Consider the following 23,790-nt stretch of genomic DNA (forward strand, 5'->3'; position numbering starts at 1 on the left):
CTCTTTGGTTTGACACAGAAATAGGTTGTGAGTTTAATCTGGCTAAAAACATTAACATTCTAATCTTACTCACAGGAATATATTAATGCAGGAAAAATGGGCTCATTTCTCTCCTGTGCAGTTTCTACCAGCATTCTCAGTGGCCCCTTGGGACAGAGAACAGCCATCAGATCTGCAAAGAGAAAAAGGCCACATAATCTCATCTCAAACTATCATGCACATTTTACATTCTTATCTTTAAAAAGCTATTCTCCCCCAAAATTACATCTATCAGTATTAACTGGATGATTTCCTGAATGGCAGTTTCTGCCACTTCGCGTAACTGTAGCTGTTGTATTCCCTGATGGTGTTGCTCACTTCAAATACCATCCTCAAGCCTTAATGTAAGAGCAAGAGTTTTCATTGAGCTAATCCTGTAAAAAAACCCTGGAGAACACCGCCTTATTTCTTTTAAAGTAGACGACAGCATTCCATTGAGGTTTTAAATTTAATTAGAGAAGGACTGGGGATCCTTTGTTCACATTCCACAATCCATCACTACGTACGCTGACTCTGTGTTTCACATGAATGAAGGTCTTTGGTCCAGTTCCTCTGCGCCTAGCCTCTCTACTTCAGCAGAGCTCCTCACCAACCTGACTGTAACCTCCCAGCTACCTCTTGTTCCGCAGGTTCTCTTGAAACTTGTAACTTCTTGATAACCATAGATGAAACCTGCAAGACTATCAGGTTGCTACTGATAAAAATCCAACCACCCCTACCATGCAGCTGGAGGTAGCTCAGTACTTCCCCGACCTGATCTACCATGTCTTTCAAGTGGAAAGAGTACAGTACCTACACAAACAGTTAACAAGACACAAGCCAGGGAGTCAACTTAATTGCCCGTCTGCCTCTTTCTAAAGCTGTTAGCACTGTACATTTGTTTTTTGAATAACATACAGTCCTGAGATGGCCTCAGAGTAACATCTCCATGAGCCATGCCTTGAGAGTCACAACCCAGACTTACCATAGATGGAGATTGCACCTAGAATCACCCATGCTGACCACTCAGGTAGATATTTAATGAAAACCAGTGCCATTAGAGCACTGATCATAATGAGATATGCTTGCTGGAGCTGCAAGGGACCTTTCCAGTGAATGCAAATCATTCCAACCGCTCCAAAATTCCAGATGATTAAGAACAGAGTGGGGTAATCCATGGCCACATTGTAGGTCTTCAGTACTTCACTGGAATACAACAAGAAAATTTAGCTAAGCAATAAAAGCCACTGACACACAAAGCATCCTACTAGCTGTAGCTAAACAAACAAGGCTCCTACTAGGGAGCAGGATAGCAGCAGCTCTCATCATGAAAGGGGAACCTGCCTTGCAGCCAGCTGCTGCTCTTCGCTCTCTGTTCCTTCTGCAGGAGACTGACATGCTGCGTGTGAGGACAGTCACCACGCTGCCTTAGTCCCCAGGTCAACAGTGATTCCAAGGGTTAAGCAGGCAGGGTTTCAAGTCTTAACCACACATAGGCCTGCAGCTACACGACCACCTGCAGCAAAGAGTCATCCTACTAGATGCACAGTGTGCACAGTTAAAAATGAAAAGTTTTAACGTGTGTCACCCACAAGTTAAAAAAAAAACAACAAAACAAAACAAGCTGGGAGCTAAGGGAATGAGCCTGAAACAACATGGTCTGAGAAAAAGACAAGGCAAACCAGAGAACCAACTCAGCACATGAAGTTCCTTTCCACTTGCTTCTCAACGTGTAACTCGGGGCCCCTGTACCACAAGGTTCAGCCTGTTCATTTCATGCTCACAGCATCACTTCCCAGTGATTTTTGTAGAGTAGGCACTGTAAAATCAGGCATTGCCCACTGAAGACCTCATTTTCCATTTTTTAAAGAAGAAAGTTAGCCAATTCTAACAATTCTTAAACACCCATTTGGAGAAGGGAGACATTCCTTTCCTTTTTCAAGTTGGGGGTTTTCTGCAAAGAGGCGAAGGAGCCCTGAACTGCCAGGTTACCTGCACCGTTCCCACTTACCCGAGATATATGTAGGTAAAGAGGAAGAGCAGCATCAGAGAGGACAGAATCAACCAGCCATGGATGAACTATCAAAGGCAAGAAGAGACAGTGATTGAAAGGGCTTTTACCCGCACGCAGGTTGCGGTGCTGCATGCACTATGTCCAAGTCTCCTTCTGCACTCCTCCTTCAAAGACCCCGCCTTCCCCACTGCTAGCGGGGGCAACCAGTTGCGCCCAGTTCTCCAAACTTTCATTTTACATTCTACCCTGTAGTGTTTATTTTTGTTGTCGAGTTGTGGGGGTTTTTCAGTCTCTTTCCTATCCATTTCCATGTGTATCCATACTGGCTCCTGGCTTAGGTGGGTAAGCACGTTCTCTCTGTTTGGTGTAGAGAAGGAGGGGTTTGCCCAAGGCTGTACGATAAATGCACCTCAGGGCCAAGTTTAAAAAGCAGCAATAGCCAGTACTGGAATGCTGGGCTGGTACCACATACAGCAACTCCCTGGACACCACAAAACCTGAGTTTGCCTTTCCCTTTAAGCCTTGTCCCCTTCCACCAGAGCCTCCACAGGCAGGAATAATACCAGTACCCACAAAGCTTGTCAGAAACTTCTTAAGAGAAGGCATTCACAGTAAAGGGTAGAACTTAGTCTGTAAGTACAAATGGCAAAACCTTTTGATCAGATGGAGAAGACACAGACGTGACTAACACAAAGTAGCAGGCCTTGTTGTCGCTACCATTAGTGACAAAATAAGAGCAAAGCTTATTCAGGTGCACAGCTCTACCACCACTGGCAAAGGCTTCCGTAGAATATGATTCTTGCTGTGACTAAGACGTGGACTAGCCAGTGTAGCGCCTGTATTTCTCACTGCCACACAAGCCCCACCTGAACTCAAGTTCACAGCACATAGGTGAAAAAGGCTCTGGCATGAATGCTTTACCTTGTAGCAGCGATATTTATAGAGCAGAACTAGGAACACTGTCATTACAACGATGACGCTGATCATTATGATGGTGTTCAACACCGAGTTCAAGAGACGCTGGCCCACAGATGGGGTATCCTCACTAAAAGGAGTGTAGATCCTGCAGTGTAAAGCAAAAGCCACATAAACTATACGTGTTCTCTTCTAACTGCCCCAAGATAAAACCAGACCTCTCTGTGTGTGGGAAAGAAAGCGAGGTAGGACTGCCAAGGACAGCAAACATGAAATATAGCCTCCGAAGGGGCTGGGCTCCAGTTAATTATCCACTAAAGATTAGTGGTCTCTATCAAAAGCACATTCCTACAGAGAAGTTGTGGCCGACAGAGCTGTAAACAAAAAGACCTAGAGTATAAATGACTTAATTTTAGTAACTTCTCTCCAGGCCACATTTTTATTTTGTGCTCTGGATCCTCTCTGTAATTACAAGGATATATCCCAGGTGCTGTCCTGAAAAGAGGAGGACCCTTTCTTTCCACACTTTGCAGGAGAGGTTTGGACTTTTAGCCCTTCCCACCACCCTGCATTCCCCCCATTTTGTTTCCTTTGGTTCAGTTCAAGGGACCAGAGTCCCCATTTCTCTACCAGAGATGTGAAGCGCAGTTAGAGCCCCAGGGGTGCTCTCGGGCACAGTCAGCAAGAGCTGGATGGAATTACGTATCCACACCATGAGTCTTTAGGAACCAGAAATGTCATCAGGAAATGAGACACTCATCCAAATGAACATGCTATTCCCTGATTGCCGCCAGCTAGTGAGTGAACAGCCTAGGAGTTCAGCCTGGGCCTTTTCATGCTGCGTTATGAAGCAACTTCATTATTACGCTGCTCACAGGCTTTGCTTAGGGCACCCTAATGACAGTGCTAACGAATCAGCATAACGCAGATATGGAAAAACTTACACAGGTGAATGTAGCATACTTTAGTAAGATCTCTGTACGTCTACACAGCTACCTTTAGCTGTGTAAAGACTCCCAACCTGCCAAGGAAGCACTCTGTGTACGGAACATGTGTGTAAAGCTAGGGATCTCATGTACCCAGAGGCTGTTTTGAAGACCCCACTTACAGCTGCCCGTTTTTCTCCGTATAGAAGCGCACTGACTTTATGGTGGCGACGACAACAATCATACAAAGGGTGACAGGCACAAAGAGCATGATTACATGCTTTGCTCCATATTTCAGAGTCAGTTCCTCCTCTTCATTTTCCAAGGTGCTTTCTCTCACTGGAACTCCCGAGTCAGACATTTCCCCATCAGCAGTATCGTTAGGGCTACGGCTGCTACCTGTTCGCCTCTTCTGAAAAGAAAAATCAGCAAATGTGTAAGATGCTTCTTTTATTTGTGTTCAAAGATTCATTCCATCATATTTCACAAGGCTGCTGTAGGCCACCAGAGCATACCAGCTTGTTACTAATAGAAAGGTACCAACTGAACAATACAATTAGAAATTCCATTGCAAACAGGCTGAAAGGGAGTTTCTAAACCAAAACCATGAATATTTAAGGGCCTTTTCAAGTGCAATTATATAGATGGACACATGCACATGAAGAGCAACATGTCCAGAACCGAGATAGAAGAAACGTCACCTGAAGTAGCATAAGCTTGGCCAGTCGCTCCCCTCACAGCAATGCTGTGCTTGCTTTACCCTGCTGCTTCCCTGGCTGCAGGACTAGGTTCTATTCTAGTATTTGCTGCATTGGACCAGAGCAGGCAAAGGTTTCTGGCAAAACAAGAAGGCTGAAAAGGATATCCTGTGAGAGTCATATGTGCATCAGGTCCTGATTAAAAGCCTGCATCTTTACCAAAAGGAAGGAAAAGGGAGGAGTATATATGGAGATAAAAGGGGGGGAGAGTCACAGTGGAGGAAATGGGAACAGGCACTGCTGCTGCAGGCTGAGAGTGACACCAGAGAAACATCACCGGCCAAAGCCAACCCCAGAAGCCAGTCTGCTGGGACTGAGGGGTAGCAGGACTACATCTGTCATCACACCCCATTTCTTCACTGCCCGGGAAGGACATGCACCTACCCTACGTGCCTGCACTTCCCCTGCTTCTGAGGCTTGCAGGCCGTCTTGGTAGGAGGGTACTGGAGGGCTCTCTGCAGACATTAAAGATGTTCTCTCATTGCAGGGCTCCTCCTCGCTGTCCGAGTTGTTCATGAACGTGATCATCGTTGTTTTCCTAGGGAGCGCTCAGGAGGGGCACAGCCAAGCACTACTCAAGGCTGAGGGGACAAACAGAGCAGAAGGAAAGAGAAACAGTGAACACCACAGTGCAGACAACTGGAAGTCTAAAGAGGGGGCACAATTTCAGCAGGGAGGTTACAGCACGCTCTTTAACTCCATCTCCTTCTAACAGCCAATTTAGCCTGCTGTCACTCCAGGCATGACAATCTGTTCAGTTAAAGTCACTGTGACTTTTGCAGTCACGGAGAACAGCAAAATGCAGCACTGAAGCAATTTAATACTTTTTCTTTGCCACAGCTTTCACAATTGCTGCCTCTATTTTCCCTCTCCCATCAGTACACCTTGACATTCACAAAGGTTTCTCAGTGCTTAGCTTAATGTTTGTTTTGCACGGGTCAAACAAACCTTCACCTCAAACACTGGCTGCCTGCTAGAAAGCCAAGAGAGCTCAGCTCTTACACAAGACTCCTCCAAGCACCAGCAGGTAGCAGAAGTTTCTTACTAACCCAGAGCATTGGCTTTACGTAAGCCACTAACCAAGCTGTCCCCCTGTTAGGACTGTTTATTAACCATATGAATATTATAAGCAGTTCTTTTTGCCCATGGACAAGGAGAGGTTTGTGTAGAAAGGGAAAGACCTGTCTCTTTTGGTGAGCCACCTGGGTTTTTTTCCTTATGTTGCCTTGTCATTAAAAGCAAAACTACTTGGATGGGTAAAAACTTGGGAGTATTAAAAGTGAGGGCTAGAAATGTTTGGCCTCTTTCCACCTACTGCTATGCAGAAAAGCAAGCAAAGCAGTGGCACAGTGCAGAAAAGAAAGGAACAGCTTTTCTTTCTAGACACCAGAGAAAGGAAGTATACTGCCGAACAGCCTTAAGGCCAGGATTTCAGGAAGCTCTAAAGGCAGGTGATAGGGAAAATCCTTTTAGCTTTTATTAAGACAGCTTAACAAATCAACTGGAGTAAATAAGGATGATTCAAGTCATCTTCTGATTCTCAGCCACCTCTCCATGAGCAAAACCAGACCTCTAATGCATTGTAAAGCTGTAATATCTACAAGAACTCCTCTCCTCTGCAGTATTTTAGTGAAGCCCCTGCATCTCAAGAAATATGTCTAACTCTGAAGGGGAAGCTGAAGAAGCCATGTGACTTGGATGCAGTCACTTAAATCTGAATCATGCTTTCACAGTTCAACCAGTACACTATGCATGCTGTCTAGCAGCCAGCTTCAGAGGTTAGAGTGGGTACTTTGAAGACCTGTGAGATATTCTTGCTTCTCACTAAAGCAATTGAAATTCACTTTGGAGGAAGGAAAGAGGGAGGAGTGGAAGATTCCCCTTTCTTTCACAACCTCCTCAACACATCTGGTACCTTCAAGAAATTTTAGAATGTCAACTCAGTCTGCCCAAGTAAAAGATTTTTCAGACATCTGCTCCTCCCCCGCCTTCTGTTCAAGCTTTTCCATATCATTTTGTTCCTCTTTTAGTGATAAAAGTGGTACAGTTATGGAAAACAAACGCAGGGGTAGCCCTCAGGCCAGGCCTGCCAGCTTCATAGTAATGCTGTGTTCTTACCAAGCAAGCCGCCTAACACTTGCTTGTTTCTTACAGAGCCCAGAATCTCCACTCTGGGTGCTTAACACACTCTTCAGACTGAGCATGCAAGGGCTCACAATTTACAGTTGAAAGCCTAGATTCTGGTTCAGTTATAGGATTCAGGTTTTTGAAGAAGTTGGGTACGTACAGTCATTCAATCATGACATACTTCTGGATCTGCGAACAGGCTAAGTTGCGCATGCCACAGGATCTGTGATCTGTGGAATTTAAATAACTCTTAAAACCTTCTGCCCATGTCAGAGAACAAAGGAGAAATAAAGATTTACTCTCTGACAGTTTGGGATCAATATTTAGGTTTTAACAACCCAATGAAAATATTAAAGAACTTTTTCTCCCAGTATTTCAGAAACTACCACACAATTTTTGCTATATGATCAGAGCAATTCTGCAGAGGATTTAGAAGGGATAACCAATTAGCCTACTTTCACGACCCTAACTATGCCTGTTGGAGAAGTTAGCCCCATAGCAGAACCACAGTGCTAATTACTAACGTTCACAATTCCATGGAAAAAGAATCGTATGTTATAATACAGCAATTTGTAAGCTGGACATTTTCTACTATTCTCCCTCAAACAAAGACATGGACAAATGCAAAGACGCAACAATACTTCTGGTCAGCATGCAGACTTAGACCTGAACACAGCTTTACTGTCCCTTGTTTACAAGGCTTTGGTTTCAGCAAGGGCTGACACAAAGAGACCCCAGCCTACCTCGGATTTTACAGGAGCTCCTCTGTCAACCAGCCCTCAACAAATCCTCAGGTGCTGTACTCACAGCTGCCTTAAACTGACCTAAATATATGGTCCTGCCAAAGGGGTTGTCCCACCACCTTCAGTTTCTCTGGTGCCAACACCAGGTGCTCATCAGCTGTTCTGCTCTTTTGAAAAGACAACAGGCACTTGTTTTCCTTTGCTTTCACAGAGCCAGGTTCCAGCAGGACCAGCTCCCAAGCTGGCTGCACGAGTAGCCCTGGTGCCAGTGCCTACATGAGGTAAAGGGGAGTGCTGGGCAGGCCACCCCCCTTCTAGTTGGGTCAAGCCTTACAGTGGCAACCCCTCCGCTCACTCCCAGACAAGCGGCCCACCCTGACCTCAGGTATGCAATGCCTATGGCAGTGTGGCGCTTAGTCAAGCAGGGGTCTTTGACATATGGTTTACAGAAGCAGGAACACTGGCCCTCGCCTCTGCCCTGTCACAGGCCCAGCAGTGGGTTTTGTCTAATGCCACTATTTATGCATCAGACTGCACTTTGAACTGGCATCAAGGCTGTGCTGGCTGCTGGAGAGAGCTTTGGGTTAGGCAGCGTGTCCGTCAGGGGAGGAAGAACCAGCCTGGTCACTCTCACACCCATGCACCCCGCACCAGGGCACCCTTTGGGCTGAGCAGAAGAAGAGAAGAGAAAGCTTCTGCCCTGGAGGCTTGCTTGCCAAACAGAAAGGGAGACACAGAGCACCAGGCAACCAAGAAAGGGGTGTTATAAAAGCAATACTTTTCTGATATCATTTTACTGGTTAAAGTGATTTCCACCTCCCAAAGACCCTGGATGCCCCATAATGGAAAGCACGGGAACCTCCTCTCCTACTCGTGCACCAAATACATCGGTGCATACTGACTGTGTTTTCCTAGGCTGAGCTGAAAAGGGGGAAGGTCAACTCCGGAAAGTAAAGCATGGAGAGCTGGGACAAGCATGCTTCCTTCCTGGCTATAGCAACAGGAAGAGCTTTTAGGGTGAGGGAAACATTTGTAAGCTCTATCTATAGAGCATGGTCTACCAAGTACAGTAAATGAAGAAGTTGAAGAACACATGCCAGATCATCAAACTGACCCAGTAGGTTGCAGGGTATCGGGCAAGGTTTTCCTCTTTTCCCTTGTGGATAGATTCAAACCATCAGGTTCCATTCAAAAAAATCCCAAGATGTTTAAGAGCCAATAGACCAAACTCTCAAAAGCGTATGGCAAAAATGGAAGGGGGCTGAAACTAGGTCAGTAGTTAAGTGTTTCTTATAATGGAGCAGCTGAGGTGGGAATACAATGACTCCTGTTTATAGCAGTCTTGTGAAGCCTGCAGGAGTCACCATTTCTCTCCCTCCAGATGTCCTTTGCGCAAGGGACCTCTTTCCTCAACTGCAATAAATCAGCTTTATGGATTTTGACAAAACTGGGCCAGTACACACTAACATTAGGGTCTAGCCTCAGTTTGCCTTTTAATTTCATGCTGCACCATCACCATGCTGCAAATAAACCTAAATCCTTTACTTTGCATTTCATCCATCACAACTAATACCAGTACAACATCCAGCACAGAACTGCTGCTATAGGCTGGCAGAACACTTAATAATCAACTTGAGAGTTAAAATTCCTGCTTATACATATTGTTCTCTTTGATGACAATTAAATAGAATTAGGGGAGTTTTGCTGTATTTAGATCACGAGAAAGCTTTGGCTGACATTGACAGCCTGAAGTTCTCCTAAGTTTCAGCTGTAGCAATCACTGCTGTTGGTAAATATGAAGAGGAGGAAAAAATTTTAAGGAATCCTAAGTAGTGGGGCCAAAATTATGAGGAAAGATTTCCAGCTTCTTGCCAATAAACAAAAGCCAGAATGCACATACTGCTAAAATGACAGGGGACCTGGAACACACCATCTCAGTGGTCCAAAGAGACCTCGCAAATACCATTCGTTTTCAGCCTCAGAACTCAAACATAAAAAACATGAGACACTATAGGAAGTTGTAGAGATTTGTACCCTTCTTTCTCCATTTTAGGGCACACTAACATAGCTGACCTAGCACTGCTTTCCTTTGTCCCACAAGAAAGGCACAACACATAGCCCCAGTTATTTTGCTAGCAGAGCTGAAACCAGGCTCTCCCCAAGAGGGTCAGAGGGATGATCTTGCCAGCATTAAGCCCAAATACACTAGCAGTCACGTCCTCATCACAGCACAAAGGTGCCACAGCTCCGCAGACCTATTTACACCAGTCAAAACCTCAAAGCCTGGCTCACACTTCACACGCAGGAGCAGCTACTCGCGTTGGTCTTAACGCTGCCAGGGGCACCCGAGCCAGCAGGTGCTGGAGGTGACACAGCGGGGACACCCAAGGACACCTGCGATGGGGCTGGGTTCTCGTGTCATCATACCCAACGCCTTCACTGGGAGCAGGGAGCCGCCCGCCCCCCCCCCGCTCCCCCCGGGGCCTGCCGCGAGCTGCGGGTGGGCACCGGGGTGGGCACCGGGGCTGAGGCAGCTCCCCTCTCCGTCCAAGGGCACGGCGGAGAGAAAGAGAGACAACAAACGCTTAAACAAACAGATAAACACCGCCCTGCCAGGCAGAGATTTTGCAGGAGGCCAGGGGGAGCCCCGGAACCCAGGCGGGGGTTTCCCCAGCTGCACTCCCTAACGGTCAGCAATCCGGCTGCCTCCGAAGGTGGCCCGGCCGCGCTTCCCAAGGAAATCCTGGACCCCGAGAAGTACAGATACATATATCAATAGCTTACGCATATATATGCACAAACAGACATATAAACATATATATCTGTATATATACATAATATGGACATACATAATAATACACACGCCTCCACACCCCACCCCAGAGCGCCTTCGGCAGCAGGCGCCAGCCGGCCCTCCTGCCCACAGCCCCCGTGCCGGGCCCCGGCGGCCAGCGCAGCGGAGCGGCCTCGCACGGCTCCAGCAGCGCGGCGACCCCGAGCCTCCCCCGCGAAGGCAGCGCCGCTCCGGAGGGAAGGAGGGCGGGCGGCAGGGAGGACAGCTGGGCCCCGCGGCGGTCGCGGCGGCGGCGGCGGCGGTCCCGGTCCCGGCCCCGGCCCCGGCCCCGGCCCGCCGCCGCCGCTGTTTACCTGCTCCCGGCAGAGCACGAGCTCCCCTCCGCTCCCATTGGCTCCGGCGCACTCTGGCCCTAACGGCGGCCGGGGGGACGAACGCGCCCACCGGTTCGCCGCAGCGGCTGTCTCTCGGCGGTTGTTCCCGCCTACCAGCCACTTTCTCTCCCAATGGGAGGGAAGGATGGGAAGAGAGACGGCCAATAGGAAGGGGCCTCTGCCCGCCTTCTCCCTCCAGCGATGAGGTTGCTACGCTGGCGGAGCCGCGTTAGCGGGGCGGTCGCGGCTGCTCGGCGGAGCCCTCGGGTCACCGGGACCCGCCGTCAGCCCCGCAACCGGGCGCCGACGTCCGGGCTTCTCCCCTCAGCGGCAGCGAGGGAAACCGACGGCTCAGCTCGGCCGGGGCCCGCCCCTCCCTCCCGCCTGTCAGTGGCCCGGCGCTGCCTGCAGTGCCGCTGTGGAGACGCGGAGTGTGTCGGTGGCGGGCGGGAGCCGCCTGCTGAGGCACCGCCGGCTTCCCCTCAGCCTCACAGACCGCGTCCTCGCTGATCGCTTGGAAATGCCCGCCTTTACACCCCTAACATAGGTTTTAACAGACCCTGTAACTGAGCCACCGGCATTTTTAAAGCATTTAAATGCTACAGCCTTCGGTAAACGAGAAAGCTAGGCGAGTTCGCAGATCCTGGTTGAAATAAAAACGTTAACAGGGAAGCGCAGGGGCAGTAAACGGAGAGACCAGAGGAAATGGCCAGAGTGGTTCTTTAGGAGTTGTGTCTGATCTCTGCTCAGTTTATAGATCAAAGGGCTCAATAAAGCTCAATAAAGGAAAATTACACTTTCACATCATTTGCTATGGGTGTGGGAAGTTTGTATTTTCAGTATACAAGCTTTTTCGTTAAAAAAAAAAAAAAAAAAGTTTCTTGCAGATCCCAAATCTAATTTGGCCATCACATTCTTTTCCCTGAATTTCCTGCACGCTACTGGTAACAAGTGATACACCTTCCTTATGTCTGTAATCCTTATGTTGAGCCACTTTGCATGGAGAAGTAACATGTAAAATTCTTCAGAGCCCCGGAGAGCTGCCTATCAGAGCGTGGCCAGTTTTCCTTTGCCAAGGTAAAATCAGTCCAGGAAAAATGATAAACTGTGTGCTTGGCTGTGCTCTTCACTAGCAGGGTATCAGAGCTCTTTGTAATAGGTTTCTTTCAGAGGTTGTGTCTATCTATGGTCTTTGTGCTGAGCTGTTGAGTTCCTTTTCACTGGACACTCAGTCCAGCTGGCCTTTTTTTGAATGGGAATTTCTGTGATGAATCCTTCACGTGTTGTATGTATGTATGTATGCTCAGCTGCTTGTCAAGTTTGTTTAATATCAGAAGGAGCAATTTTGGTAGCACGCGTATTTTCCACAATTAACAGTAGTTGTATACCCCTTTGCTTTTATGTGGAGCTTACATATCTGACACAAATTTGGGATAATAGTAAAAATATTTATCTGTTTGAAACATTTTACATCTTCAAAACCAAAGCACTGACAGTCTGAACTGCGCTGCTCTTCACCTCGCTGGCAGCTGGCCAGTCTGTCTGAGCCTGCCCCGAGTTAGCACTGAGCCAGCAACAAGCACGTTCCAGTGAAACCCCTGACCTGCCATAACTCCGTGCAGGCAGTAGGTAAATTGTTCTTAGGCTCGTTCTTTTAGGGGCTGAAGGGATGGGAACTGGTTTTACAAGCCCAGCTGGCCTTCCTCAGCAGTTTTGGAAGCTAAACTTGCAGCTTTTTTTTCTCTCAAAAATGCTGCTTTTGTGTGTGACATTAACTATACAGGTCTCTGGCCTGAAGCTTAGAGACAACTTCCTTGCTTCTTTCCATATCTTAATGTCTCCTCCCTTTTGCTCTCACCCTGTTGGACAAGTGCAAAGAGGTATAGGTCTTGTGCAACTTAGCAAAGGGGTTGTGGAAAGATTGCCTGTACTGCAACCTTCATGAAAGCACAAGAACTGATGGCACTGGGTCCGTGAGTATGTGAAACCCAGCTGTCTTCCTGAGAGTCCTTATTCTGTCTGCCTCCTTTGTAGTTTTCATAGGCAAAAATCTAGCTTATCTCAGTGTTCCTTTTCTGTATCCTAAAGGGGGTAATAGGAAGACAAATAGTTGTTCAAGTCTCTCCTTCCTTGAAGTTACTTCCTTGTGTGTTACTACCACACAGCTTTCAGGCAGAATGTCCCTTCCTGTGGTTTTTTTCCTAGCTGCATCACATGAGAAGCATCTGACCTAAAAGCAAATTAAAAGACTCTGAGCAAAAGCCCATGTTGTATTCATATGGCCATCTGTGAAGTCATTTCTGACGTGCAGAAAACAGACTTTACAATGATTAGGTTGTAAAGTAGTTAACGTTTATTCAGCACTGGGTGGCACAGGGGGTAGTCCCACCAAAATCATGCGCACCTTTTTAACATTTTCAGACCTATTCATACATGTTACATTTCTTTATCTAAACCCACACATATTATTGATTATATTCAACCTTCAGGCCATGCCTCCACTGCAAAACATTGATTATAAGTAATAAGCAAACATGCTATAACGGTAAACATATCTAAGTAACGCCAAGCAACTTTTATGCAAACTCATCATGACATATAACTTTTAGAAACTTAGAGGCATTATATGTGCAGTATTGATTAAGTATGTGCTTGCTTATCAGGCTAGGATACCTTGGCTCAATTTGCTTGGAGGGTCTCTCACAGATAATGTAAAGTGTGCGTGTTCCTAGGAAAATCATGAGACAAGCTGCATCACAGCTACAACTTGAGAGATAAGTGTCTCATGCCAGAAGCAATTGTCACCAGGCTGGTGGTTGTTCTGAAGTACATACGGACATTCTGTGGGATTGCCCTAATGTGTTCCTCTTTAGTACTTACAGATTTACAATAGGAGATCTCCGGGAGTTTTTGGTCATAAACTCTTACAATCCTCCAAATATATCCAAGGAATTGTGACTGGTTTATTTCAGAACTTATAAATAGTACCCAGAAACAGGACTACTGACACGAATTCAAACACTGAGGTGCTCCCTTGGCTTTCGAGTGGAAACAGACACAACACCATCTGTCAAAGTAACATTAAAACATCTTGTGCTTACACAGAAGGTATGATAAGGGTCAAACCAAGCATATCTGAGGTTTTATGCTAGAATAGACAGAACTTACCAAGAGCCTTGCTTACTTTATTCCACTCTAAATCTGCAGTCCCTCAAGGAAAGGTCATTATCAAATACCAAAGTAAACATTTTTCTCATAGCTGCAGGAGATTTGCTCATTCCTAAAATTATTTAGCATGCAGCTGGGGCTCATGAAAGAATGCTCTCTGTGGACAAGTATCATGTATTGGTGTCATACTTCTGTGTTGGTTTTTAAAGAGTGATCCCACACTGGTGTATTCATGAAGCCTCAGATCCAACCAGACAGTTCAGACTTATACTCCAGTACTGAAAAGCATGCTAAATCCTTCTGTCTAAAACAGATACAAAATACGGATCCAAAGTCCCCTAGACTGTAGACTATTGATCTGACTCTTGGAAGCACGCTTCCATCATAAGGGGACAGTAACCCGTCCTGTTGTGAAAGCTCATTGGGTACATGTCTCCCATGGCATTGCACAGACCTGAGATCATCTCGTGGTCCATTCATACCAGGGTCTACAGCATAACAGAAGCTGTGTAGATTACTGCTTTCTCATGTATGCAGAAATGAGCTAAACATGACACTCCACTCAAAAAGGCAAAGCCAAGGTGGTGGGAGTGGAACAGGAATAAAATATGGTTAAGCGTACAATCACTAAGCAATCAGTGATGTATCCAAGTCAATGGCAGTTATGGAATCATAGCACGGCTTTGGTTGGAAGGGACCATAAAGACCATCTGGTCCCAACCCCCTACAATGAGCCAGGACACCTCACACTAGACCAGGTTGCCCAAAGCCCCATCCAGGCTGGCCTTGAGAACTGCCAGGGATGGGGCACCCACAGCTTCTCTGGGCAATCCCTTGTGCTCCCAGCGCGGTGACCCGCACGGGCGCCAGGTCAGAGCAGTCCGTCACCGCCTGCCTTTGAATTCAAGGTTTGAACCGCGCAGCGTGGCCAGAGAGGGCACATGCTGCGTGAGGTCATGGACCACCATTTCCCTGGCCCTGCGGCTGAGCCAGCGCAGCCTGCTGCTGTGCCGGGAGCGGCGGGGACAGTGCCGCTTCTGTCTCGCAGAAGCATCTGACCCGCTAGTAAGTGCGTATGAGAGAAACGAAGGTAGTTCTAAATTCAACTATGCCAACAAAAAGCCGTTTTTATAGAATCCCTCAGGCTGAAAGGGAACTCAAGGCACTTCACAACAAGAACACTGACCCTCTAGAACGAGTGAACCTTTAACTCTTGTTTCCTGCACCGCGAGTTTACAAGAGTGGATTAGGACGATTTCTCCAGAAAAGTGTGTCTATTTTATCGCTATTTCGCTTCAGAATTAGCCTTTATAAGTACTGCTCTGCAACTGCAAGCACGAAGAATTTAACCCAGTTTTTGTGCCAACAGGTCGTTTTAGCCTAACTTTCACTAGAGGTTTTCACTTTTGTATTTAATGGTTACAGGGGAAACGGGTTCTGAGCTTGGCAATTTGACCAGTAGCCTCCAAAAGACTGACTGAATTTTGCTTTTTACAGTTTAGAAAATTAAGAGCAGGAACCAGATTGTTCTCACCCCACCCACCCACCCACCCACCGCCCTTTCATCCCGTGGTACACTGACACGTTGCAGCACTGGACCAACAATTTTGGGAGACCTTTAGTGTTAATCCATCGGGGACAGTGTTGGGCTGCCGGGCAACCCATGCAAATATTAATACACCAAGAGAAATCCTTAGATGGGATTTATTGAGGGTCATTTGTACATACGAGCTACATCTCCAAAACCTACTCTACCAGACAGCTTCCCTACAGTTAGGGAAACCCTTGCCTAGAATGGTTGCTTTACATGACTGATCTATTGAAACATGGAATGCCTGTAGAGTTGTGGCACTCCATGACATCTACACGGGACTTGCTTCAAGAGCTACGACCAGGGAGCCTCCTGGCTTCTCAGCCATGCAAGCTCGGTCAGGTCCTCTGGCCCGTTTGCTTGGCATTCATGCTTTCTGCCTAAAAAAAGAGGCAAAACGCACAATAATGCGGCATTCCAACATGCTAGTAATCAATCAAACACACTTGGTAGTAACATTAGAAGAGGCAATCGGGTCACCCAAGCAGGTAAGTCCTGCCTTAGCTTAGGCATTTGGATGGTTTTCCCCGACGGGTGTCAGAGGAGACATCTGGCTACACGCCAAGTAGCAATGTAGAAACACCAGGGAGAACGTTTTCACTACATGCGTGCTCAGACCGTCCCCTTGTCACCGCAGGCTCTCTCAGGAGCGGATCTCTCCTTTCTAGGGCTACCCTGGATACGGCGGGTGAGGAGGCTACACGCAAGCAGGCTCCAATGGCTGACTCTGCTCCCGCTGGCTCTGGAGAGGTGGGTGAAAGAATCAGAGTGAGAATCTGGGCTGTAGAGACCAGAAAGGCTTTGCTGCTCCAAGGAACCAACAATGGATTCTTTTCTTGGAGGGCGGGGAGCCCAACCCAAGCCTGTCTGATGCGGAGAGAAGCTGCATTTTGTCAGGAGTTCTTTCTTTAACTTCCGCATGTGCAGCACAGCCTCCCTGGGTAGTTCCAGTCCACTGGCCAGCTGTCCTGTGAAGGCTGGCACTGCTGCACAACGATGCTGTCTGTCTTGCAGGCTGCAAGATTGTGGCCCAGTGCAGCAGGAGGAAGCGAGGGGGGGGCAGCGCTCTCTGGCTACAAGCCAGGCCGGCTTAGCGTGACATTTCTGAATGCTGCAGCAAGGTGTTGACTCCTTGGTTAGCGGTGTCTGACAGGCTGACTAGAACTTTGCTTCTCCACGTGGAGACGCAGTGCCTTTTCAAATGAGAAATCACAACCACACCTCTAAATCAAGCGCATTGCTAATTACTACCATTGCACAGTATGTTTGAGATCGTGTCTTTCAACAGACACGGGGCTGAACGTCCTCTGCCACAGCAGCAGCTCTGGAAGGAATCTAACGGTTTCCAGCCTGTGTGGTGCAGATGTGCTGCTCTGCATGGCACAGCTATGGTGTCACAGACATTGCAAAACCTGCTCTTGTCCTGAGCACAGTTCTACTGCCTCTAAAATTCAGTCACACCGGGTGAGTTTTAGCCAGGGCTCATCTGAGCTCCGTCACAGGGCATTTCACTTGCAAAGTTCTCATCTCTCACTAGTATCTCAAATGAAACCCAAAAAACCCCAACCAAAACCCAAAGCCCAAACCAGCATCCAGCTGCTTTGGGAGGTGGCGGGAGCAGCTGGTGGGGTTGGAGGGCGTTTGCCATCAGTCAGCGATGCCCTTGCCCTAAGCTGGAGCGGCAAATTTTGGCCTAAGTCTGCCACGGTGGCATTGGGAGGTCAGGAGTTCTACTGGTGGTGGCAGTGTGAGGTCAGCAGCTCTGTTGGCGGTGGCAGCAGCAGGTCAGCAGCTCTGTTGGCGATGGCATTGTGAGGTCAGCAGCTCTGTTGGTACCGGCACATTGGGGTTGCCAGGTGAGGAATGCAGGGTGCTCAGTTCCGCCCCGGAACAGCTCCGGGGAGCATTGGTCTGGCCCTAAAGCCAGCAGAAGGACGTGGGTACATGTTCTCTGGACCCTCGCTTCTATTTCCTGCCAGGAAGAGGAAACGCAGCCCTTTTCACCCTGCAGGTTAGGAATAATCCCTCTGCCCGATGGGGACCATCCCAAAGTGATGCTGCGTTGTCAGAAGGGAGGGAGCTGGCACCAGCTGTGCTGGGATGGAGCCGGCTGAGGCCGTTGAAATCGAAACGGCCTGGGCGGACCTGGGGTAGCGATGCCTGTAGTATCAGCTGGGATCTCGAGCGGTGCCCTGGGGTAGGAAGGTGGCCCTGCCGGGGGAGGCTGGTTCCAGCTGGCGTTGGCAGCGTGCCCGCCTGCCAGCTCTCTGCTGCTTCGGCTGGGGTGCTTGGAGAGGCGGGCAGGGAGAGCTGGGCTGCTGGTTGAAACATCCCTCAACAACCCCCCTGGGGGCTGCAGGTGACACTTTCCTTGCACTGTGTCCCCCTGGCTGCACCGGTGCGGATTCGGCTGGGAGTGAGTTTGCCGCTGTCGGCTGTTAGAAAGGGAAAGTCTCTCCCTGCGAGCACCGAGGTTTTGAAAAGGTGCTGATCTCCTTAGTTATAGCCTTAATTTTGCCTCCTCCCTTTGCAGCCCCTCCCTCCCTCCTCAACCTGCAGTCTCTTCAAGAGGAAATTTGAAAATGTTTTCAGTATAGGCGCGGGGTGGGAACTTCTGATAGCCGAGGGCTTGATGCGTTGATCACGAGAAAGCGCAGCCGGGCACCTCCTGGGAAGTGCCCCTGCGCAGATGAACTGCCTGACTGCAGCATCTGGGGGGTTGTGAGCCACGTGGAGGTGATGCCCCCACGGGGGAAACGCGCGAGTGGGACAGCGCGGAAGAGACGGGCTTCCAGACTCGGGACGGGCTTCGGTTAGCGGTTAAGAAGAGTGGAGGCAGCAGCATCTTCCTCTGCGTGGGGCTGCACCCCACCTGCCAGGTCTCAGACCAGGCAGTACGGTCTCCGTTGCTGCTCCGTGTGTCATGGGTGAAGAACCTGAGCGTGGAGAGGAGGGTGGGAAAGGACCCTGTGCCCGGTTTGCCCGCCAGTTAATGGCAGAGGTGGAAAGAGAAGTGCCACATCCAGCACTCCCTTTGCAAGTCTCGTTTCTTCCTGCGGGCATCTGCCGGGGAGATGAGACGGTTAATGGCCATGCTCTGCTTTTCTTTGGCTTGAACTTAGGCCTTTTCTTGGTGTTTGCATCTCAAGGAGGTGGTAGCATCTTGGTTCTCTGTGTGCTGTCTGTAGCATCATTGCTGGGCTGGTTCTCATCACTGGCCGCTGGGAGCAGCTACCCAGTGGGATGCGGTCACCGTGCATCCTCCCTGCCAGGCTGGGCAGAGGCCAGCAGTGCCGCAGGGCGCGGGTGGCAAAGGGAGGTGGCCAGGGCTGTTGCAAAGCTGGGGAAAGCTCTCCCGTGCATGCTTTCCCCTGCCAGGGGGGTGTTTTATTCCAAAGCTGAGACCCTGGATGCACTTCCACCTGCGCCTGGGTGCAGAGAAAAGGCCAGGTGCCCCAGGGAGAGACCAGGTCTTGGCCAAACTGCACCAGGCAGTCTGAAAACGGGCTCTCTTACTGCCGCAGGGCTGCAGGTATCGCCCAGGGTCGTGCAAAAGCGTCCCATTGGACATGTCATGGGCACTGTGCTCATGGCTCTCTCTGGTTGCACCCCTGTTTTTTTCTTCCCCCCCTTTGGTTCTTCTGGAGATTGCTGCAGCCAGCACAGGCGGTCCCTGCGGTGCGGATGGAGCACTGTGCGCTGGCTGCGCTGCGCAGGAGCACAAACCTGGGGGTGGGGGTGGGGGTGGGGGGTGTCGACAGGTTGCCCTCACCCAGGGGTGTGTGAATCCTGAGCACTTTTTTGGAGCGTGGTGCCATTTGAAAACACAGATGGACATTGGAGACTCCCTGCTCCCAGAGAGGCCGTTGCACCTCTTTGTTGTACCCACTAACTGTTGTCCTGGTGTCTTGCAGGCACAGAAGAGTACGGCACAATGGATGTCTATGACCCTCAGATGCTGGATGTTGTAGTCTTTGGAGGTCTGATGGTGGTATTGGCCATTGGGATCTTCCTGCTGTTCTCCTTCATGAAGAAGGTCCTCCTTCCTTCTGAGGAAGCCTTGGCCAAGCAAGGCAAATACAATAAGACCACCCAGCAGCAGAAAAAAGAGGCAAAGAAGAAAAAGAAAGCTGTTGGGAAAAAAGGAATGGGAAAGAAAACGGAAGAGAAACCAAATGGAAAGATCCCAGAGCAGCACCAAAGTGCTCCAACTCTCAGCTCCGTCACTATCAAGAAACCAAATGTTCTTCCAACCCACGAGGAGCAGAAGCCTAATGGACCTGTCATGAAGGCAGCTGCATCCAACAAGAGCGAGCCAGGTAAGGCCAAGTTCCTCTGCGTATATCCCCGTTGAGTAAGCCGGCAGAGGGATAGGAGAAGGGCTGGAGTCATCTCGTTCCCTTAGCAAAGAAAGAGCTGGAACGAACCTGCCTAGTGAAAGGCAGGAGACGACCTTGCTGCTCTGCGCCACCAGCACCGCTGCGTGGAGCGATGTCCCCTAGGGAGGCTGTGTCACGATGGTGTCCAGCTTCTGATGCCCACCATGTCTCTGCTCCCTGGCATTAGCAAAGCGTGCCCAGCTCCGGCTGGAAACGCTCAGTGTGATGGAGGGCGGTGGCAGGGCGGCAGGAGCAGGAGCAGAGCCAGGCAGAGGTGGCAGCTGGCTCAGGGAACGCTTGTCTGTGGTGAGCGCCGTCCCCAGCGCTCGTCACATTGCTTTCAGTTAGAGAGGTATCAAACTTGGCTGTGGACATCTGGGCGGTTGCTGGCGTGAAATGGCACTTACGGGGTTGAAGTCAACTGAGGTGATGCTACTCAGCCCTGTCGTTGGCTCGAGCGCTCCCAACCCCTCCTCTCTCCTCCCCAGCACCTGCGGACTCGGATGGGCCCCTCTACCTGCCCTACAAGACGCTTGTGTCCACGGTCAGCAGCACGGCGTTCAGCGAGGGGGAGGCCCAGCGGCTCATCGAGATCCTGAGGGAGAAAGCGGGCATCGTCCAGGACACCTGGCACACGGTAGGGCTGCCAGCACCGCCGTGGCCGCCAGGGCCGGGCCGAGCCTCGGGGGGTGCGGAGGGGTGAAGGCAGCCCGTTTTCGGGCAGGCTGTCCCCCGAGGGTCAGCCTTAGAGACGGGAGCTGAATTTTCCCTGGGGCAGAGGGCATGATCCTGTGCGTGTGGGGGGGAGGGGTTGGATCGGTCGGTGGCGGTCCCCGCTGATGTGCCACCCTGTGCCGGCAGGCCATGCAGAAGGGTGGCCCGGTCGCTGTCCTGGAACGCCAGCTGGAGGAGAAGGAGAAGCAGCTCGCCACTGAGCAGGAGGCTGCAGCCGCTGCCAGAAACAAGAGGCGGGAGCTGAGCAAGGTAAGTGCCGCGCAGCCCTCCCGGCACCCCTGGCACGGGCCCTGCCCCTCACGGCATGGGGGCACCTCCGAAAGGGTTACACTTTTTAAAGCCTTCTGAGCTAGGAGGCCACTTGTTTCAAGTCCCCTTAGAGCAGGGAAATTCCTACGCTCAGGACTGACCGGGTGGCTTCTCTCCTCGAAGGAGCTGGTGGCCGAGTGGGCTAAGGTGACGGCTCTGGAGGGCAAGCTGAAGGTGCAGCTGCTGGCCTGCGAACAGGAGTTGGAGCTGACGCAGGCACGCATGCAGGCCAGCCACCAGCAGCATGTCAAGAAAACGCAGCAGCTCCAGGACAAGGTGAGCCCCACGCGGTGCTCTGCAGCTTCCTCCGCTGGCTGCCGGCTGGCCTTCGGTGGCAGGTGCTGGTCTTTTGGAGAAGACCGAGGTGGACGACGGGACCAGAGCCTCAGGGAGGGGCGAGTGCCCCGCAGTGCTCCTGACCCGTGGTGCTCAAGCTAGAAGAGGGAGGTGGGAGCATCCTCATGGGATGCGGCAGCCCCGGGGCTCTCAGCATCAGCAGACACCTCGCTGTGGCTTCCTTGCCAGTCCCTCTTGCTCATGGGGTGGGCTTCTCAGGAGGGAGCAGAGGGACCGGCGGTGGCGGCATTAACCCCTGTTGGGCTCTCCCTAGATCCGGACCCTGCAGGAGCAGCTGGAGAACGGCCCCAACACGCAGCTGGCTCGCCTGCAGCAGGAGAACTCCATGCTGAGGGATGCCCTCTACCAGACCAGCAGCTGGCTGGAGAGCAAGTAAGACTGGGGCGGGGGGCAGAGCCTGGGGCCGCCCTCTGGCAAGCCCTGGGGGTGGCTGTCCATCAGGCTTGGCCACCCGCTTTCTGGAGGGTGCTTCTACAGGCACCCCAGCTAGCTGGAGGTAGAGGAGGGAGTGAGGAAGAGATTGCCAAATGGCTTTTGGGGGCCTGGCAGGGGAAACAAGGATGTTTTTCCCAAGTGGAAGGGCAGGGGAAACCCTCTCTGCTTTGGGGTCACCTGTGCTGATGCCAGCGGAGGGGGGCAGAGGGGACCAGAAGGCGCTGCAGCATTGCTCCCCACTTCGGGGAGCTTGTGCTCACCAACTTCCAAAGAAACGTAGCTGGCTCCTTGATGGGAGCGGTGCTGCAGAGAACCGAGACCTGCCTGGTGCATACAGAACAAACAGGAGCTAGGGAGAAGAATGTCACGCTCCTTTCTATAGAAGGTCTTAAATGGCTGGTGACTAACAGCGCCCAGCTAATTACAGAGCAGACTCCAGCTGCCTAGAGTGCTTTCTGCTGTGTCTGGGAACACAGATCCTTGCGACTTCTCCTTCATGAGAAAGGAATGCCTCCTGTGATGGAAACGCAGCTTTTGAAAAGTGATGTGTCAGCTCTCTGCACCCTGTCCCTGAAGGACCAGGCGTGTCCCAGAAACAGGCGAACGCCACCGCTGAGATGTTTCAAGCCCTGTTACCAGGCCCACAGGGGGATGTGTTCCCCCTGGGTAACGCCAGGGATGCTTGACTGGCCTGCGGGCTGGAATAACGCTGCTTCTCTTGGTGCAGGCACAACCCTGAGCTGGCCACGTTGCGGGAGGAGTACGCCAAGCTGATGAACGAGCTGCCTGAACAGTCAAAGGTGCTGCAGCAAAAGGAGCAGCAGAGGAAGAGCCTGGAGCTCAAAGCGTCAGCCTTGCAGAAGGAGGTGGAGCAGCTGCAGGTCAGGCAAGCGCCTGCAAACCTGCTCCCCTCAGAGAGATGGGGCGCGTGGCTGAATTGTGTGGGATCCATGGGGCTGGCCATGGGGAGAGCTCGGGGGGAGATGAGCGTCCGCATTTGGAAAGGGAGCTGCCTGGCGGACCCCCTGTCAGTTTGTCACATGCCAGGAGCTCTATTGCGCATCGCCGGCAAAGCCCAGGGGGCACGCTGCCCTGGTGGGAGCCGTTCTCGCTCACCTGTGAAGCTCACCAGCCGGCTGTGAGGGTGGGGGGAAGCCTAGATGCTGCACCCTGATGAGTGGTAGCCTCAGGTGAGAGAGGAAACCCAGTGGCCCCTGCCAGCGGGTGCTCACGAGGACGTGGGTGCTCCCTCTCGACTCTGAAGCCCTTGGTGCACGAGGTAGAGCTTGTGGCTTGTTTGTTGTCACCGGGGGGTGCCTGGATTTGGGGGTTTAGGGGTGTTTAAAGGACACCTCCCAGGTAGGGCCTCTGAGCACGCCGCTGGAGCAGTGGCGCATCGCTGGCTTGTGGCCACCGCGGCGGCTCAGTGCAGACCTGAGGTGACCCGAGATGTTCTGGAGGGGGGAAGGTCACCAGAGGGCCAAGGGAAGCTCAGGCAGATGCCTTCTTTTGACTCCCATGTCGGAAGAACTGGTAAAAAAAATAACAAGCGACCTGGACCAGGAAACAACCAAACTCCAGGAGTACTGAAGGTTACCCAGGATCATCTGGCCAAATGGAGTGAAACAGTGAAGAAGTTGAAAGAACAGCTTCAGGAAATGGTCCTTGTGGTGGCCACAGCCATCCCTCCCCTTGGTGCTGGCGGAGGCAGGGGGAAGCGCGTGTCAGGCAGTGGTTGAAAACCAGAGACAAGGTGGCACTTGCTGCCAGAAACCATCTGGGTGGCTTTTGGGAAGCTCGGGGAGCATAGGAGATGGTGGTCATGGTTCTCCCTGCTCAAAAGGCAGGACCTGGCCCACCTGTGAAACGCTTTGATGCTTGAGCTGCCACGAGGATAAGGTTGAGACCCAGCTGAGTAACCCACCTCTGTTTTCCTTCTCCAGGGGGAAGAGGAAAGTTAGAAAGGACTTCCGTCTCACCAGTCTGTGACCTAGACCTTACCATTCCTAAAAATAAAAATAAAAATATATGCTGAATGTACTGTAGAAAAATGTTACAAGCCATTAGTGACCTAAAACCTAGGTTTACAACTAGTTTTAAAAACACTGTTATTATTATATAATCTATAATATATTTCTTACTGAAAA

General features: G+C 50.7%; 2 protein-coding genes across 2 annotated transcripts in view; one reads left to right on the top strand and one right to left on the bottom strand.

Moving 5' to 3' along the window:
- PSEN2 (presenilin 2) overlaps positions 1-10,778 on the bottom strand; it is a 19,372-nt gene extending 8,594 nt beyond the window's left edge. The window contains exons 1-7 of the mRNA XM_056356980.1: positions 10,649-10,778; positions 5,016-5,212; positions 4,056-4,285; positions 2,954-3,095; positions 2,030-2,097; positions 1,004-1,224; positions 74-172 (exon numbers count right to left, since the gene is read on the bottom strand). Coding sequence (XP_056212955.1) covers positions 74-172; positions 1,004-1,224; positions 2,030-2,097; positions 2,954-3,095; positions 4,056-4,285; positions 5,016-5,159 — 904 coding nt within the window. The 5' untranslated portion in view covers positions 5,160-5,212; positions 10,649-10,778. The remainder of the gene's footprint in view (positions 1-73; positions 173-1,003; positions 1,225-2,029; positions 2,098-2,953; positions 3,096-4,055; positions 4,286-5,015; positions 5,213-10,648) is intronic.
- Positions 10,779-19,359: 8,581 nt separating this feature from the next.
- Positions 19,360-21,584, top strand: LOC130157665 (ribosome-binding protein 1-like). Its single transcript, XM_056357550.1, has 5 exons — positions 19,360-19,747; positions 20,296-20,444; positions 20,669-20,791; positions 20,975-21,127; positions 21,462-21,584. Exons 1-5 carry the CDS (start codon positions 19,363-19,365, stop codon positions 21,582-21,584), a joined length of 933 nt encoding a protein of 310 aa, XP_056213525.1. The 5' UTR covers positions 19,360-19,362.
- Positions 21,585-23,790: the final 2,206 nt, after the last annotated feature.

This window comes from Falco biarmicus, chromosome 12 (assembly GCF_023638135.1).
Source record: "Falco biarmicus isolate bFalBia1 chromosome 12, bFalBia1.pri, whole genome shotgun sequence".
NCBI lineage: Eukaryota > Metazoa > Chordata > Aves > Falconiformes > Falconidae > Falco > Falco biarmicus.

Bases quoted from the DNA above. Each gene is read 5' to 3' on its own strand.
- LOC130157665 (XM_056357550.1), top strand. From the start codon at position 19,363: ATGGATGTCTATGACCCTCAGATGCTGGATGTTGTAGTCTTTGGAGGT. The intron at 20,445-20,668 runs GTAGGGCTGCCA...CTGTGCCGGCAG, and splicing joins TCCAGGACACCTGGCACACG to GCCATGCAGAAGGGTGGCCC. The intron at 20,792-20,974 runs GTAAGTGCCGCG...CTCTCCTCGAAG, and splicing joins AGAGGCGGGAGCTGAGCAAG to GAGCTGGTGGCCGAGTGGGC.